Source organism: Cervus elaphus, chromosome 22 (genome assembly GCF_910594005.1).
Source record: "Cervus elaphus chromosome 22, mCerEla1.1, whole genome shotgun sequence".
Taxonomy (NCBI): Eukaryota; Metazoa; Chordata; class Mammalia; order Artiodactyla; family Cervidae; genus Cervus; species Cervus elaphus.
The window spans coordinates 12,043,689-12,061,668 of record NC_057836.1 but is presented as its reverse complement, the minus strand read 5'-3'; the positions used below and the strand labels follow the sequence as shown (position 1 = coordinate 12,061,668).

At 41.2% G+C, this 17,980-nt stretch overlaps 1 protein-coding gene across 17 annotated transcripts in view; it reads left to right on the top strand.

Annotated features, from left to right (window-relative positions):
• The window catches only part of ERC1 (ELKS/RAB6-interacting/CAST family member 1), a 270,621-nt gene that overhangs the window by 119,591 nt on the left and 133,050 nt on the right, over positions 1-17,980 (top strand). For 14 of the 17 annotated variants that reach the window (XM_043881904.1, XM_043881901.1, XM_043881894.1 and 11 more), the window contains 2 exons: positions 1,348-1,483; positions 13,698-13,829. In XM_043881904.1, coding sequence (XP_043737839.1) covers positions 1,348-1,483; positions 13,698-13,829 — 268 coding nt within the window. The remainder of the gene's footprint in view (positions 1-1,347; positions 1,484-13,697; positions 13,830-17,980) is intronic. The other 3 variants (XM_043881905.1, XM_043881910.1, XM_043881911.1) reach the window with 1 other exon arrangement.

Genomic DNA, 17,980 nt, shown 5'->3' with positions numbered 1-17,980 from the left:
ACTTCATCCCCCCTTCGATTTGTTTCCAGAAGTTTGGAAATCTGATTGTATCATTTCCCTTCTTTAAGTCTTTCACACTTAGGATGAACTGCAGCTTCCTTGCTCAGCAGGATACAGTTATATGGCCTTTGTTTACTTTCGGCTTCCTTTTTCTTTGTTCTGCTGGTCCAACTTTATGCCGCAGTCACACTGAGTGTGGCTTCCCCCAGAGGGACACACTCTCCTTTTTTCAGGGCTTTATCACTGCTCTTCTCTCTGCCTAGTAGCCTGGACCAATCCCTCAGGAAGTTCAGAGGCAGGTCATTTTCCAGGAAGCTTTTCCTGATCCCCACTGCCTCCCCTGCCCCCTTCCCGGGGTCCTTTCCTAGCACTTAGCATATCCTGTATTTGCTCGGATGCCTGGGAGATATTTGAGAGCAGAAACTGTTTTTATACATGGATTGATATTCCTAGTGTTTGATACGTGAGAATGTAGTTCCACTCGTCTCCTTAATGAGTAAGGAAAATGTGATGGGCTTAGCAGAGTGTCAGAGCTCAGGTAGATGTAGGTCCTCTTGCATTGCAGAGCCCAGGTTCTCTTGGGCTGCGCCTTACATGTATTTCTTGATCGTTAGTCATGATTCCACTCTTGAATGAGATTAATCTCTACCTATGACCTGGAGTTTGGTCTGGTCTTCTTATCTAGTGTGGAGGCAGTGGAGTCCAATAGGGGGCTTCAGAAGTAGATGGAATGACCTGTTGCTTAAGCTGTGGCCTTAGATCTTTATGCCATAAGTTTATATACATATATGTTACATAAGATGGTTGCATGGCATCACCAACTCAATGAGCATGAGTTTGAGCAAACTCCAGGAGACATCAAAGGACAGGGAAGCCTGGCGTGCTGCAGTCCACGGGGTTGCAAAGAGTCGGATACAACTGAGCGACTAAACAATGTTACATATAGCTTTTGAAAGTTGAAAATATTTAATAAGAGTAAAATTAGAGTTGTGTTACAAACCTTTCTTCATCAGCCATTCTGCAGTTTCATCGCATTGATGTCAAGAGCCTGTTTTCATATGCCAGCAAAAATCTCTGAATTGGTTTCCTTCTTCTGCCATCTCACTCTGTCCCAGGCCTCTTTCCGTTCTGTGTTTCATCACAAAGTACTCACTTGCGCAGGTGCTCCCGGAGCACTCTGGTTAACAGCTAGCTGCTGTTGGCATGGAGAGCTTGGCCAGGTTGGGAGGATTTCACATCAGGAACTCTTGCTGCTTCTCAGCTCTTCCTTGCATCGTGGTGTCAATTAATAAACACCTTTCCTGTGCATGTATACGAAGAGTTTGGGTTTTCTCCCCTTATCCACAGGCAGGTGAAGGACCAGAATAAGAAAGTGGCCAGCCTGAAGCACAAGGAGCAGGTGGAGAAGAAGAAGAGCGCCCAGATGCTGGAGGAGGCCCGACGGCGGGAGGACACCCTCAGTGACAGCTCCCAGCAGCTGCAGGTGGGCGAGGGGCCAGGCGGGGGACTGGGCAGGGGACCAGGCCTGGCGGGGCCCTCTCCACTGGCAAAGCGGCTCTCTGCATCCTCACCTTCCGCGCTTTTTCCTTCTAACCTCTTTTTCCTTCTGCCTGCTACCTTCCTCTCAGTCCAGCTGTTTAACAGTAAAGGAGAGGCTTTCAATAGAAAAGGCCAGTTTTATTGCACAGCTTTGTTGAGGAAACCTGAGCAAGGGAGAAAATCATCTCCTGGAGGGAATCTGCCTGCTTGGTGAGTTCAGTGTCCACGGGCTCAACGGGGTCTTCAGGTGGTCAGCATCAATTGGCCTTTTCCTTCAGTAAAGCACATCATTCATCTGGTGTGTGTCGGGGTGTTTTGCACTTTTTATAGATGAGGAAACTGTCTCAGAGAAATCAAATTACTTACCCACATGCACACAGCCACTTACAGCTCAGCTGAGACTTGAACTGAGATTTGAATTGAGACTTCCAGGATCTCTAGCCTGTCTGAATGAAGGTTTAAGGTTTAGAGCATGCCGTGGACAGTGGAGATCTCTAAAGCTCCTGCCGAGACCACTAGCCACTGCCAGTTTGTGTTTCTCTAATTGGTATGATAGAATGTTTATGCCACACTGCATAGTCACAAAATCTTTACTGGAGGATTTGGAGGAGTTATCTGTTATGTAGAAGCCATTTTTAGGCTTTATAACAAATTCACTTCAGACATCAAAATCTGACTTTTTAATTCCTTTTTTCATTCTTCTTTTATATAGCTTTTACTGATAACATACTCCTTATAGAAACAGTATGAATTTCCTCCAATGTACCAACTTTTGAAAAAAGCCACTACCAGTTTTCCCTCACTCTTGCCAGCAACAGTTGGTACTATAAACTTTTTCCTCTTTTTTTATTTTTTAGTGCCAATCTGATGGGTGGAAAATATTTAATTTTTGTTTTATATTTATCTGATTTACCAGTGAGGGCTGAGTGTTTTTTCATGTCTTATATTTTCATTTGTTTAACTAATATAGTTAAAATCTCTCTTTTTCATGATGGCTTTTTCCATGTGGGTTTTTTACTTAGTTTATCCCTGTTTTGAGAACAGATATATATTTACCTATGAATATTTTTAAGTTGTTTCTGTCTTTCATTTCTAACCTTTTAATTTAAATAATTTTAGGTTATTTTGTGTGGTGAGGATCTTATGTTTTTCTTCTTTGCTAACAATTTCACTAGAGTATTTATAGAAAGTTATTTCACTGCTCCTAAGTTTGAATTGATATCTTTGTGTTTTATGAAATTGTTTAATAATTAGGTTGTTTCTGGATTTCAGTTTAACCTCATTTCTGGACTAGGATCACATTGTTTTTAACTGTAGAGAATATTTGTTCGTTTCGTAAGACAAGCCCTTCTTTATGGCAGCCCCTTACCTGTTTCATGTCTCATTCTCCCCTTCCATACTCCTACCTACTGTTCTCTGCTACCATCCTGTCTTTGTAAACCAAAATGTGCCCTGTTCATCATCTGTTAGGTGGTACGATAACACCAAAAGTGCCCTCATGTGTCATCTATTATTTCCTCTTTATATAACTGGGCAAGATAAGTAAGTCAGATTATCTGTTTATGTATTACATACAGATAAGACTAATTTATAGTGGATGAGGACTTTCCAAGGTTCTCGGTAAGTGGCAGATGTTAAGGTTATGAAAAATGATAACTGATGGCCATTTGTGGGATGCACGTGCATGCAGTTCATTCGAACATGTGACAAGAGCGCTGGACTGAAGTGGGGTCCTGCAGTTCTGATCTCAGCTCTTCTGCTAATGAGCTCTGCTGCTTGTTTCTTAACCATGTCATTGCAGGTAACACCCCAGTGGTGGTGAGTATCACTTGCACCCTAAGGTCACCTCTAAATGGAAGTCCCCACTGAGGGACCCTGAGGACTCTTGGAGAAGCGACTGAGGGTAGAACCCTTGGCGGGGACCAAGGGGTAGGAAAGCAGTTGATGGAAGGTTTGTGTTGTACAAAGTTCTCGTTACCTGAATTTGTTTTTAAGTTTCTGAATATACATACAGGTCCATCTATTGATATTTTCACGAAATAGGTGAGATGGAGGGACGGAATTATTTTAGTGTTTGCAGTGTAGGTATCATAATTCTAGTATTACAAAATATTCTTCATCATGTTAAAAAGACATCCTTTATAGTAATGACTAATGTTTTGAACTTTGATGATTAATGATTAATTTTTATCAGATGCCACCTTGGCTTCTAGAGATTAATTCTGCTAATCATGTTAATAAACTCATAGTATTTTTGTTGTTGTTCGCGAAGAGGAAAGCTTGATTTAAACTAGAAGGTTGGTTTTTGCCTTTCCTTATTCAGCGACTGTCAGTTATGGTCTTAAGTTCATTGGTGTCCTCACTCTTTCTGGCTACATTTTGCCACAAAGCAATGCTATTAGTTTTCCATTTAACTTTCTTTATTCTGAAGAATAATACACATTTTTAAAAGTACATAAAACACACACATGCACAGTGTGAGTAATACATGTAAAGTAACTGTCTCAAGGAATTGGAACACGACTGACATCCAAGAAGTCATATGTATATTCCTTCCCAGTCATCATTTATTCCCTTCCTTCATCATTGACTTTGATTGCTCTTTGCCATTCTTTACAATCTGTGTATGTATTTTTGAAAGTATAGGTTGGTTTCGCAAAAGAAAACAGGAACAGTAAACTAGAAACTAAAGGGATCAGTTGCCTAAGGGGGAGTGGTTAGAGGATTAGTAGAAAAGGAGGAAAAAGGGATGGGCAGTCAGTTGAAGGAGAAAGTGACTCTTCACGTATCTCTGTGTAGTTCTGACTCTTAACAGCCGAAATTGTTTCCCATCCTCTTAAAAACTAGAGAAACAAAACCAGTCGAGATGTGGGGTTGGGGGAACCCCACGGGGGAGGACAAACACTACCCAATGGACCAGTTTTATAAATGAGCAACATAACCACCCTCACAGGAGTGGGGAAGGCAGGAACGAACCTAAGGAGCTTTGGGAGCCATTTTCCTGAATACTGTGAAGCTCAAGACAAAAGAGCATTATTAGAATATAAATGTTGTGATAAAGAAATACATTGTAGACAATGAAGGCTGGGTTTTTTCATTATTCAAGAAGGAAGTTGCAAGTGAGTAAAGTGGGAAGACATAAAGCGCTGGAATTAGAAGTACTTGTAAGAACTCACAGTGTTAAATTTATGTGCAGACAAAGAAGTACAGAGATGCTGGTGTGTGTCTGCACAGGGTTATTATAAATCCATGTATTTCCTGCCTCTGTACTTGAGAAGCCGTAAGTACACCCAACACCCAGATTTTGGTTTCTGCGTTCCTTCCTCCAGTAAAATGAACTGAGGCATCTTACAGAAGCAATCGATTGCAGGGCTGGGGTAGGGAAAGACACGTGAGTCTTGACCACCTTGTGGTTTCAGAGCGTGGGAATGAGCTCAGCTGAAGGATGATGGCTGTGGGAAGACCATGCAGCCAACCTGGAGGAATATGTCCTGTGCTGAAATAAGCTGAGTCAAGAACAAGCAATGGTAGTTTTTTAATTTAATCCATCCTATGAAATAAATATCCATGAGTCTGTGCCCATGTAAGTAAAGTTGAACAGGATCTGCTTTGCATTTTGACAGTACTGTTTTTTGCAGTATTTGGATATAGATTAGAATAAGTGTGGTTATGAAGAATTTATATACCAGGACTTCCCTGGTGGTCCAGTGGGTACAACTCCATGCTCCCAAAGCAGGGATCCTGGGTTGTTTGATCCCTGGTCAGGGAACTAGATCACCCAGGCTGCAACTAAGATCCGGTGCAGTCAATAAAATATTTTTTAAAAAGAAAGTATATGTGAATAAATATGTATTGCACATGTGCTTTGTGTAAATAGTGATGATGTAAGATGATCAAGGTCTCAGCTCTGAAGGAGCTCAGATCACAGTAGGAGGCCCCGTAGTAAGAATGAAGGTGGGAGTTGAGAGAGCATTCTGGTAGTGAAGAGAGGAAAGAAGAGAGAGCGAATTTGAGATGTGTTACTTTTAGGTCAAAAGGCAAGACTGTCTTACAGATTGGAATGTGGGCACTAAGGGAGAGGCAGGAACGGGAAAGGCTCATAGGCTCTTGGTGTGGGGAACTTTGTGTGTGCCGATGCTCAGTGATAAGATGGGTTAACCCCAAGGCTGAGATCACCAGGTTCTCCAGGGAAAGAGAACAAGTCCATTTCCAACAAGTGAAGCTGTCTGAGAGCTTTCCTAATGGAGGTTTGAGCCAGCGGTGGGGTGTGCAGATTTGAAGTTTAGAGAAGCCTGGTGTCAAGTTAATTTTGGAGACTTGAGCTCAGAAATCGTATTTTGACCTGTAAGAATCAGACAGCTTCTAGAGATAAAATACTGACAGAAAAACATGGAGTTAGAGCTGAACCCTTGGCATCCTTACTGTTTAGAGCCAGAGTAATTAGGAGAGGCGCTCAAAGCAAACGAAAATGAGGAGGCCAGACGAGGCAGGAGAGGAAGAGGAGGTACGGCATCCCTGAGGTCAGGGGAAGACTGGGGATGCTTCTGGGAGGCTGAGAAGGAGGGCAGCATCCATGCACGCTCTGGTCCACCGTGTGCAGGATGGTCAAGAGAGGGTACTCAGCAAACCCTCGGGGCTTGGCAAGGGGGTGCCTTCCATTCTGACCTCTTGACCTTGGGTGTCATAGATGGTCCCGCATCCATCCAGACACTTGCCTTGACCAGTTTTCTGTCGGACGCTCACCTAGATTCACTGCACCTTCCAAGATCTTTGGAGTATCTGCTTAGATGTATTGAATATATGTGACTGTTCTAAGACATGGTTACACAATGGATCTTTAAAGGCTCTCTGCCACAACCCATGCATACTAACATTTAAACCGTTTTGTGTTTCCAGTCGGTACTCACAGATGCCAGGCATGGATGATAAAACATTGAGCACAGCCTGGAGATGAGCCTTTCCCTCTGTCATGTTTTTTGATCATTGCTCCTGTTGACATTCTGCAATGAGTTTCGCCAAACTTTCCACTACTCAGGAATTTAGCTCTGTATTAGTTAAAGTCAGTTCTAAGTTGTTTCATTCATTTCTGTAAGCCATGTTTCCCTGTAATTGGCTATGGAAAATGGAAACCCACTCCAGTATTCTTGCCTGGAAAGTCCCATGGACAGAGGAGGCTGGCCCATGGGGGTCACAAGAGTTGGACATGACTTAGTGACTAAACGACACCTGTCGTCATCCTCAGTAAGTGTTTACTGAGAGCCCGTTATGGAATTATCATTTCTCTGAGTGCTGTGAGGAGAGAGATAAATAAGAATTATTTTACTCCCTGTGAATATTAGATATGCTTATTAAAAGCACATTTTTGTGTGCTGGATATGTGAAAAGATGTGACACAGTGCAATTCATGAGTAATTGCCAAGTGAAGAGCTGGAATTACATAAACCCCAGCAATGGAAACCTCCCAGATAAACAGTATAGGGAAGCAGGTCTTAGCTGATTTGACCGATAGTCATTTTGGGATTAGAAAAGCTTTGTATTGAAAGCCTACCCATCTTTTAAAGTTCAGATCAAATGTCCCCTGCCTGGTAAAGCCTGCCTAACTCCTCGCAGTGGGAATTAATCACACTGTGTTGCAGTTCCATTACAGTTTCTGCTTTAATTCAGAGCTCGTTTTCTTACCTTGTATTTATTACATGCTGTTAGTGTGTGTGCTCTCTTTTGCATATTTGAGTTTGGGAACCCTGTCTTTGTACTTTGCACGTTGTTCTTTACAGAAAACTGTTCACTGATTTCGGTTTCATCAATAGATGTCAAGAACTGTTCATTCACAAGCATCTTAGCCTGGCCTTGGGAGCTTCAGTCTTTTAAGTATTTTCTAGCTCATTTTTAGGTGAGATACTCACCAGCATAGCTACCCTATTCTATACAACCTGATGGTGTTGGTCTTCCTTAAATATAGTTTACTGGTTTTCTGATGTACACTTTTTTGCTTAGGCACAGTCTTTCTGTGGTTTTCTAGTTTTACCACCTAAAGGTCTGGCTTAAAATGAACTTTTGTTGGTGAACTCTATTCTTGTTACTGTCTTCCCTGTTGTTCCTCAGCCTGTGTGTTTAATTATATTTTATTGCTTTTTATTTTTCAATACCCTGTTTTAGAAATCTTCCTTGGTGATTTAATCCTCCCTTCCCTTCCCCCGTTTTGTCTAGTTTATATCTGCCTTAGGTTAAGGGCTATTTTTTAAAATTTCTTTTTAGCCTTTCTTAATGTTTTGCATATGTTAAAAAAAAAAAACTGAAAATGTTAGTGGCTCAATCGTGTCCGACTTTTTGCAACCATAGGATTTCCCAGGCAAGAATACTGGAGCGGGTTTCTATTTCCTTCTCCAAGGGATCTTCTCGACCCAAGGATTGAACCCACGTCTCCTGCATTGCAGACAGATGCTTTACCATCTGAGCCACTAGGGAAGCCCCAAGCTGTTCATTAATTACAGCTATAGTTATTATAAATATTAAATTTAAATTTTAGTTACAGATTTTAAAAATCATGTATAATGATCTTATATTTAGCATCCTAATATTCTTGAAAATTTCATAGGTTACCCGTTATGAGCCTCTCATATTTTAACGAAGGACACACCATCCATCCTCCCTTGGTTCAGAATGGTCGGTCACCTTACGTATTTTTATTCTTTCAGCCATGACACTTACTTTGTCTTTTGACAGAACTGCAGGTTTTAGCCACATTCTAATATGGCAGGGCAGACTGAACTGGGGGCAGGGGGCTCACGTCAATAGCATTTGGTGCTCTGTTTTTATTTATAACAAAGGTGGGTATCTGGATTTAACCTTGAGAGAGGGCACTGTCAGGGAGACTGATGGGCCTGCTGAAAAGACATGGCGGCTTCCACAACCAGCTCTCCTGAGACCAGGGAATATTAAGGACAAAGTTCAGAGAAAGTAGAGATGGAGATAGGAAAAAGCAGTTTTTCATGTATTTAGGCCTTTTCTCCTCTTGGTGCAGAATCAGTGAAGCATCTGTGTTTTTCTTCAAAATTATGTTTTATTTGCTCTACCTACAAAATTTTTTTTCCCTCCATTTTGGTAAGAGTTTTTTTTTTTTTTTTATGAAGACTACTTATCCTTGGTTTGAACGTTGGTCATGGGGATAATTATTTAAGAAAACCATTTAAAAAATTAAGATAAACATCTTTCTAGAAACAGTACATGATGTGTCACATGCCAGATGTTACTGTTCTTCTTGTTTTTGTAAAAATAAATTTTGGCTTCTTCTTAACAGATCTTCTCAACCTATTTAAAGATTTAATTCTACATCATTTCTTCCATTTTGGTTAATTTTCCTCTTAGGGCTTCTTCTGTCTAGAATGTGAGCATAGGTGGGTTTTATGGAGTTCTCAATACATATTAAATGGAATTAGGGATTACACAGGAAAAGTGTAATACAAATCAGCATCTGTTTTTACACATGGGTGGATAGTTGCTGAAATTAATCCGAAAATTGTGTTTTCCTGCAGGTGAAGCACCTACTCATACTGTTGACACGTGTGTAACTTTTTAAAGCTTTTAGCTCAAACTGTGCCCTTTCTTACATTTAAGGAAAAAAAAACAAGTCTTAAAATTATTTAAAGAAATTCTGCCATGTCTGAAATATCCTCAATAGATACATTTCCCCCTGGACAGAATTCAGTTCCATCTGATAGCCAGTGGAATTTACTGAAAGAATGTTTACTGATAGTACAGTTGTGTGGCCTGCTAAGCTGTTTCCTTTAGTTAAGTTTAGCCCTATTCTATGGGAACTTTTAGTCACATCATTTGAGCTTATTTCAGGAATGTGCCCCATAAAACGATGAGTGGTTAACGTTACATTTGGCAGGAAAATTCTGAAAAGTACTGGGGTCTCCTTCAGTGAAACAAATGGTTTAATCCTTTCCTTTGTGTTATTGTGGAAGCTCTTCCTCTGAATTTTGAAGGTGAAATCTCCAAGGAGAGCCCTTAACAGCAGAAGCCAGTGTCTATGCAGCCCCTTTGCCAAGACCTCAGAGACAAGAGACACCCTCTTACAGATGACATCAGTTTTTTATTTTTTTTTTTTGACATCAGTTGTTTATTACGTTAAGTAAAAGGTTGTCTTTGGGGTTTTTGGTGAAGACTTGGAAAAGGTGTGCTTGTTCTTTTTATAAGCATTATTGATCAGAGGAGATGTCCTACGATTAAGTAAACCACACGTCCTTGCCCAAGCTTCTGATAGTCAGCTACCAGAATTTTCAAGATGAGAACCTGGCCATCCATGGGGGCTGTTTGTCCTAGATGTTCTATACACATTATATATATATATATATAAAGCATTGCTTTTCATGTATATGTTTCCATTTCTTTAATGAAATGCACCTACTTTTGTTTTGACTTTGATTTTCAACAAATTGAACGGTGGGAGATATTTGAGTGACTTTAAAGAGAGCGGAGAAGAACATATCTTTTGTTTTAACCCAAGGCATTTCCTTAAAATAAAAAGTAGTCTGTGTGAAACCAAATTCTGTCCCTGTGTTAGGCTAGCGTTCCTTTCTTAAAATTGACTTCATCAGTGCATCTGGCTTCAATTTTTTACACCCCCCCGCCCCCCACTAAACATCTGAGAAGTTGGCCATTGAATTCTGACATGTTGAATGATTTTAATGAAATCTTCCTCATGTGTATTTGTGCTTGGGGGTTGAGAAGGAGGAAGGAAGGGTAAGCAGTGGGGTGGAGGACGATAAAGAAGTGCCGTCTCTTCACATTAAGGATGATGGATAGCGGTTAACATTAGTATCTCTCAGCGCAAGTTAAACTCTCTGGTGAGTGCCGTTCACCCCAGAGGAAGCGGCTCTCAACGATTACCCGTTTACCCGAGTGAGTGACCTCCACCGGCAGGACCAGGGACAGGGTGATGAGTGCGTGGGGCTGTTACCTCCAGTGTCCTTCATGAAGTCTGCACTGCCCTTCCTTCTGCTGATGAGAAAAGTTTAATGAGATCCGTCCGTATCAAGTGATCTCTTTTTATGTTACTGTATTACTGAGTCTTTTCTTTTAATTTTGAAGGAGATGTTTGAAGGGAGCAAAAAATTAATTTTTAATTGCCGCTGTTCCTTTTTTTTTTTTTCCTTTTTCCTTTGTTTTTCTTTCTGAACGTTTGATCTGAAGGCCAGGCAGTGGGGAGTAGTCTCACAGCTGGCACAAAGCTGATGTTGACAGAACTGATGTCAAGAAGCAAAGTTCAGAGGAGGGAGGCAGGGGGGTGGGATTATGCGATTTGCCAGCGGGTCCGCCCTGTCTTCTTGTGGAATTGCCTGAGCAAAGTTACAGCTGTGGCAGCTTGTGCCTAATCTTGTGTGAGTGTAGGAGGCTTGCTGTTTAAGGTTCTGTTCTTCTTTCTCCCTCTCCCATCTCCAACCACCGCCCCCCCACCCCACCCAACTAATCACAGAAACCTCCTCCTCCAACCCTTTCCTCTATGCATGAAGGGGCCGCACTGGATCCCCGCTAGTAAGGAGAGCTGGCATAACAGCAGGCCACAGTGCCTAATCCAGAGCCAGAGAACTAGCCTGTGTTAGTATTGATGAGCATACACGTCATCTGTAGCAGCTGACATAAAATTCTACAGGTACCATACAGGTTCCGCTTTCATTTGAAGTGACAGCAGCTACTTAAAATGGTAAAGCGTGTTCCTTTACTGTCTCCACCTGGCTCTTTCCTGAGTTGTCTGTAGCGCACAGGACACGTCTTAAGTTTAGGATTTCACGGATCAGTTTAACCATGTGAAAAGTCAGTTTGAGAGCCAGTGAATGTACATTGCTTTCTCTGCTTAGCTTCCCTGACCCCAGGCTGCCAGTTTCATATTTTTCTTCCAGATAGTGAATGCTAAAAAGTCGATTAACTCCAAACAGGACAAATCAGCCCTCTTTTTGCAGTTTCCAATTAGATTTGTTTTTGGCTGAATTTTGTGACTTTACCTCCTGTCTGCCTAAAGAGTAGATAGACTTTATGCTGAAAATTCATGAGGGATCAGGAGATTACAGAGGGCAATACCTAGGGGGGGTCAACAAAACTCTGAATATTTCATTCTCGTGTTTTCTTTAAAAAATGGGTCCATTCCCCAAAGAAAGGAACTTCACTGAAATGTGGAGGATGGAGGAGCCCAGCATGCTACAGTCCATAAGGTGACAAAGGGTCAGACACGACTTAGTGACTGAGCAACAACAACTTATTAATAAACCTCTATTGTATAGCTATCTAGACAGTGACCCAGTAGTTTTTTTTTTAGTTGAACTATGATTGGCATATTGTTGTGTATTCCTAGGACTGAACTGTCATTGAATTAAGTTGGATTACTCTATTTTTTACCATAGCCACAACACCTCTCATTAGAACTCAAGCCAATTGCAGGTTTTCTTCTAAATCTTGACAGAATGTGTATTTTGCTAATCTCATATCCAATGATATGCTGATATATAACTCAGTTTTATGAAGTCTTCTGAATATCTGCCTTTCACAATTTCGGTATATTTGGATTTCATTTTAATTTAGTGTTGTTTGGTTTCCACGCTAAAATAATCTCCTAACCAAAGCTGTCTTTTCAGTAAGGGCTCTGTTGTCCAAACTGTTAGGTTTCTCTCAGAAGCACTTTTGATAATCTCTGTCTTCATTCTTCATTAGTAATCCACTTTTCTTATACTGGAGCCTTATCCTTGGGTACCATGAAAACTGTCTTCCAAGATGGCCCCAGAGCATCCTCACCTTTTGGTTCTCAGGCCCTTGTGTAGCCTTGTGTCAGGGTCAGCCCTCGTGCATAGTAGAAAGTGTCAGAAAGGACAACATGTGACTTCTGAAGCTGGAACAAGAGACATGGACGCCCTGCCTTCCTGGGTCACCTGCTCTGAGGAATGCCAGGCACCATGGGGAGAGGAGCCTCAGAGGCCCTTTGCCAGCGGTCATCACCACCTTGCCCCCATGTATGGGGAAGCAGAAGGCTGAACCCTGGCTGACATCTCAGCTGTTCCCCATCAGAGAACCTGGAGCCAGAGCTGTTAGGTTAAACTGCTCCTGACCCACAGAAACTGTGTAGACAAACAATTTGTTCTCCATTATTATAAGCTGCCAAGTGTTGTGGTAGCTTGTTATAGAACAATAAATAAAAAATAAGCACTTTATATCCTAGGTATTAAAGTGATCCACCACAAACCTGAATTCTTTTTCCTTGCAATTCACAGTTTGGTCTTCTCTATTGGTAGAAGAATAAGTGCTATTTGAATTTGTTAATGTTACCATTGCAGTAATTTTCAGTCACTTGTTAGAGCTTTGGACAGTGTTTGCCATAAGAATTCTCAGCTAGTAATTCATATTTGTGTGTAATAGGCTATATTTGCCTTTCTGATAGAAATCCATATTTACCTACCCAAAACTTCCTTCTTAATTTGTATAGATTATCAGGGCTAGTGGTTTTGGTTGGCTAACCAAATTACTCATCCTTAGCCAGACCAGTTACCTACATCCAGTTATCATTTGTAGTTTTCTTGTATGAGATTGAGAAAAATCTTTGCTCTATTGAATTCATTAGGGAAAAAAATCTTTTTCATTTCTTTCTTTTAGAAATTAGTTTGCCAACAGTATGTATGTAGAATATAATCTGTATGTAGAATATAATCTGACTGATCATGCTGTTTACTTAACTTTTTTCATCTAGGCTTAACTTCAGAGGGAAAGAGAATGTTTTGCTATTGAGTCTTATTACTTTGGCTTCATCAAAGCTGGCCTTGAGCCCAGTTTAGAGAGTAGTTCAAAAACAGCTTTGTGTTTTTACCTAATCAAGCCGTATCTACCTATCTGCCTAACACAATATTCTTCTGTCTGTCGATGGAGAAAGTCCATCACAGGTTTCTCTTGCTTAATTCACTTGACGCTTTGCTTTCAATAACAATATACTTCTTGAGCTTCTTTACTGTTTCTTCCCTTGTCTTACTCTCTCTTTTGTGTCCACATCTTTCTGCCCTAGATTTACGTCTGAAGGGAAGAACATTTTATCAGTAGATAGCCCTTTTCTTGATAAATAGGCTCTCTTTGGGGTTAACCAATTAGCCTCCTTCACCGAGTCTTCCATCGTTTTCCAGGACAGTCTCCGTAAGAAGGATGACAGGATTGAAGAGCTGGAAGAAGCCCTAAGAGAGAGTGTGCAGATAACCGCAGAGCGAGAGATGGTGCTGGCGCAGGAGGAGTCAGCCAGGACCAGTGCTGAGAAACAGGTCTGCGATTCTGTGCAGTTACAGGCCATGCTGCTGGGTAAAGGAAAGGTAAAACCCAACCAGTGTAGTGTAGGTGAACTGTACATAACATGTGTTCGCAGGGTTTCAAATACGTGTCATCGAGTGTAAGTATTCAGACTTAAATAAGCATTGAAATACAGTCGTGTGAGAATTGATTCATGTTCATGCAGAGGTCTCTGCTCTAAGTGTCTGGGGCTGACTTGTGTATATTGATGTGTATGTAGACACATACATCTGATGAGATGAAATGGAATTTGCCTGTTTGTTACCAGACTAAGCACAACTCTGCTTTTAAATGGGATGGGAACACATACACGTTTCTGAGTCAGACATATTGATTCAGAGAGCAAAAAGTTTCTTTTGTAGTCTGTCTTGTCCACAGGAGCAGTTAAAAGTTGTAGCAAGTTGAGGTTGATGACAGGTGTGAGGGACATAGGTGTCATGACACCTGGAGTCCCAGATCAGCATGTCTCCACCTCGAGGTGACTTGGTAAAGAATTCTGCTCTCAGTGTTGTTTCCGTCTCTTTGTTGGAGAAACACAAGTGCTAAACTGGGTGAAAAGTGTTCACTGAGAGGGTAATGTGAATCTTTGGGGAGCCCTTTGCTCAGACCACCATGGCTCTTTATGAACTAGGGTAGCTCATAGCTGGGAAGAAGGGTGCCTTGCAAAGCAGACATGTCATAGTGTCCACCAGGCAATCCCCTCATATGTTAGACACAGGCATGTGGCGTCTTTAGTGTCAAGTGTAGAAAGACTGACATTTATTAGCAAGGTTGACAGAAAATCTGTCTTTCCAGAATGAGTTTCTTTTAGCGCCCTATTCTTAGATAAATGCCGTGGTCCGCTTTCTATTTGAGTATTTATTAATGTACTATTAAACAGATCCTGGGGTAGTGGAGAACCTCAGAGAAGGGAGTGGTGTCAGCCATTGTTCCAGGGCAAGGAGGGATTTTCTTGGGTATTACCTTTTTTACATTCTTCCCTTTTCTTTTCAGAATGCCCCCCCCCCCCCGCCCCTGGTTTGTTTGTTTTCCTATCAAGATTTTTTTTCTGCCTTGGGATCATTATTTAGTGACTAGTCTTCCACACCAGGGGCTTCCCCTGGGGGCTCAGATGATAAAGAATCCACCTGCAGTGCAGGAGATGTGGGTTCAATCTCTGGGCCGGGAAGATCCCCGGGAGAAAGAAATGGCAACCCACTCTAGTATTCATGCCTGGGAAATCCTATGGACAGAGGAGCCTGGCAGGTTATATAGTCCATGGGGTCGCAAGAATCAAACATAACTTAGTGACTAAACAACTTTTGTACCAAAGATCATGTAGAAATGTTGACAATTAGTAATAAATCATGTATAAAGACCACTGTTACATGTTCTTTTTTAGGCTACTGTGTGAGCTGCTTGTAATTTGCTTTCTGGGGCTGATTGATAATTAGATCAGTTTTTTAGTTTAGAGAGAAGTTGAGCAACGTACAGAGAGTTTCCACATCTGCTTTCCTAAACCTCAGTTTCCATTTCTGTTAACATCTTGCCTTGATGTGATGCAGTTTTTAAAATTGATGGGCCAGTATTGATATTTATTAACTAGTCCATAGGTGACATCTTGGCTCACTCTCTGTTACACCTGTTACAGGTTTTACTGAGTCCTTAATGGCATGTATCCATCATCTCAGGATCCTACAGAGTAGATTCAGTCCCTAAAAATTCCCCACGCTCCTCCGCTTCATCCTTCCCCCTACATCCCTGCTCCCTAATCTTTTTCCTGTAGCCTTTTCTGACTGGATTCTTTCCTTCAGCCTCTGCATTGAAAGTTATCCCACATCTTTTTGTGGTCTGAGAGATTATTTTGTTTTTTCTCTGAATATATTCCACTACATGGATGTGTCACGTTTTCTTATTCCTTCACCTATTGAATAACACCTTGGTTGCTTCCAGTGTTTTGCCAATTGTGAATAAAGCTGCAGTTAACATCCATGGTTTCTGTATGGACATCAGTTTTCAACTCATCTAGGTAAATACCTGGGAGTGTGATTGCTAGATTGTAGGGAAGACTATATTGAGCTTTGTAAGAAACTGGAAATATCTTTTGAAGTGGTTGTAAATAATTTGCTTTTAATTGCATGCCTTTTTCTTTCTCTCTTTCTTGTTTATCCTTTCCACCATTTTGCTTCTCACTGCCTGTCTGAAGCTGTTCAGTGAAATATTGCATGAGACCCGTCATTTGGGCTTTAAGTGGTTTAAGGTATGAAGACACCACTTTTATGTCTGTTCTGGACCTCATAACCCTCATCCACTGTCCTTCAGCTTTCATCATCTGTCCTTTTTTTTTTTTAAATCTGTCTTTTACTCCTGCTGTTAATTTGCCTGAATGTATTAATTGTATGCACCAAAGTAATCTACAAGTATTTGTTTGAAATATCTTAAAATGGCTTTTTTGGCTAGGGACATTCTGTTGGGTTGGCCAAAAAGTTCTTTTGGTTTTAAGTACAAATAAAAGGCCTACATTTCATTTTCACCAAGAACTGTATCAAAGAACGTATTCCCTAACCGAACAAACTTTTTGGTCAGCCCCAGTGCTCATTATCTTCCTCAGGTCCAGCATCTCTGTCTCTTACCTCAATTTAGCCTCTGACAAGAAATGCCCCTCCTGATAGAAGGAAGATATGTGCATCTTGAATTTCTCAAGGAGCAATGGGAAATTGGGAACCGTCTCTCTCATTAAAACAAAATACAGAACCTTTTAAAGCACGAACAGAGGAAACCCATCAAAGGAAGATGATCCTTCCGCCTTTACTGGGTTCTTACAGGACCCCCTTACTTACCCGTGTTCCTGCTACTTGCTGCCCTATATGGAGACCACGCCTCACAATTAGGGAGGTGGGGCGATGATCCAGGGAAGGAAAACCTCCCCTCACCTGTGTCTGCAGATGGAGAGGATGAAGGGAATCATTCTGAGGGGAAAACTCAGGGAGTCCTCTCACCTTCGCTTTGTTCTCTTTCACATGGTTTTCTTCTCTGAAACTTCACTCTGCTCAACTTGTGGCAGGTTTTGTGTTTTGTTCAATTCGAGAGTCTGTACGAACACAGAGTAAAAAATTGCTCTCTTGTAAACCAGTTTCAGAGTTGCCAGGGGTTAGAAGCAATGTCTGCCTTCAGCAGTGTTGCTATGAAGTTAAAATTTTGGACATGGTTTTGTTTTTGTTTTTTAGTTCTTGAATGTTGTAAATATCTTTGCTAGTATTCTTCCAGAGTGAATTTATTTTCTGAAAGAGCACATTGCTAACTAAATGTTAAAGAACACCTCTAAAATAGCAAGACTTTTTCCTTGTCACTCAGTAAGGTGGGTTTATATCTGTTCCTGAAGTATATTTTTTAATATTTTGAACAATGAAAAGATCTACTCTCAACATGACTAATGTGCACGAGTTCTGAGTTTTACTTTTTTTAAAATCGCTTTGTCTTTTTTGGGGGGGAGTATAATTGCTTTACAATGTTGTGATGTATAGCAGTGCAGTTCGTGTGATATATAGCAATGCTGTACAATGACGTGACTTGGCTATATGTATACACCTGTCCTCTTGGACCCGCCCCCCCATCCCATCCCCGTCCTCTCTCGTCCCACCCATCTAGGTCATCACAGAGCACCAAGGTGAGCTTCCTGTGCTATATAACGGCTTCTCACTAGCTGTTTTACACGTGGTAGTGTATATGTGTCAGTACTACCTATTTTAGTTTCAAAGCTCATTTTTAACAGCAGTATTCTTTTTTTTTTTCTCAAATTGCCATTTTGCCATTGTTTGGCATGTATGTTAAATGTAAATTCTTGACCTAGAAGATAATGAGGTTTTACCAATGGTTTGCTAGATATCTTTTTTATTTTTAACACAGATTTTTAAAAAAATTTTATTTGTGTATTAAAATTGTGCAGATTTTAAAAATTATTTGAACTAAGAAGTGACAGTTGACTGAAGTGCGTTTTACAGCCTGCAGGCCACCTTGGACCAGTGTCGTCTCCACTCCAGGTCTCCCTGTTATCCCCCGAGGTGCTCCCTTCCGCTTGCAAGTCCTCTCCCTTCCCGGTCAGCCAGGCAGGCAGAAGGGAGAGGCAGGCGCACCTCCTTGCCAGTAA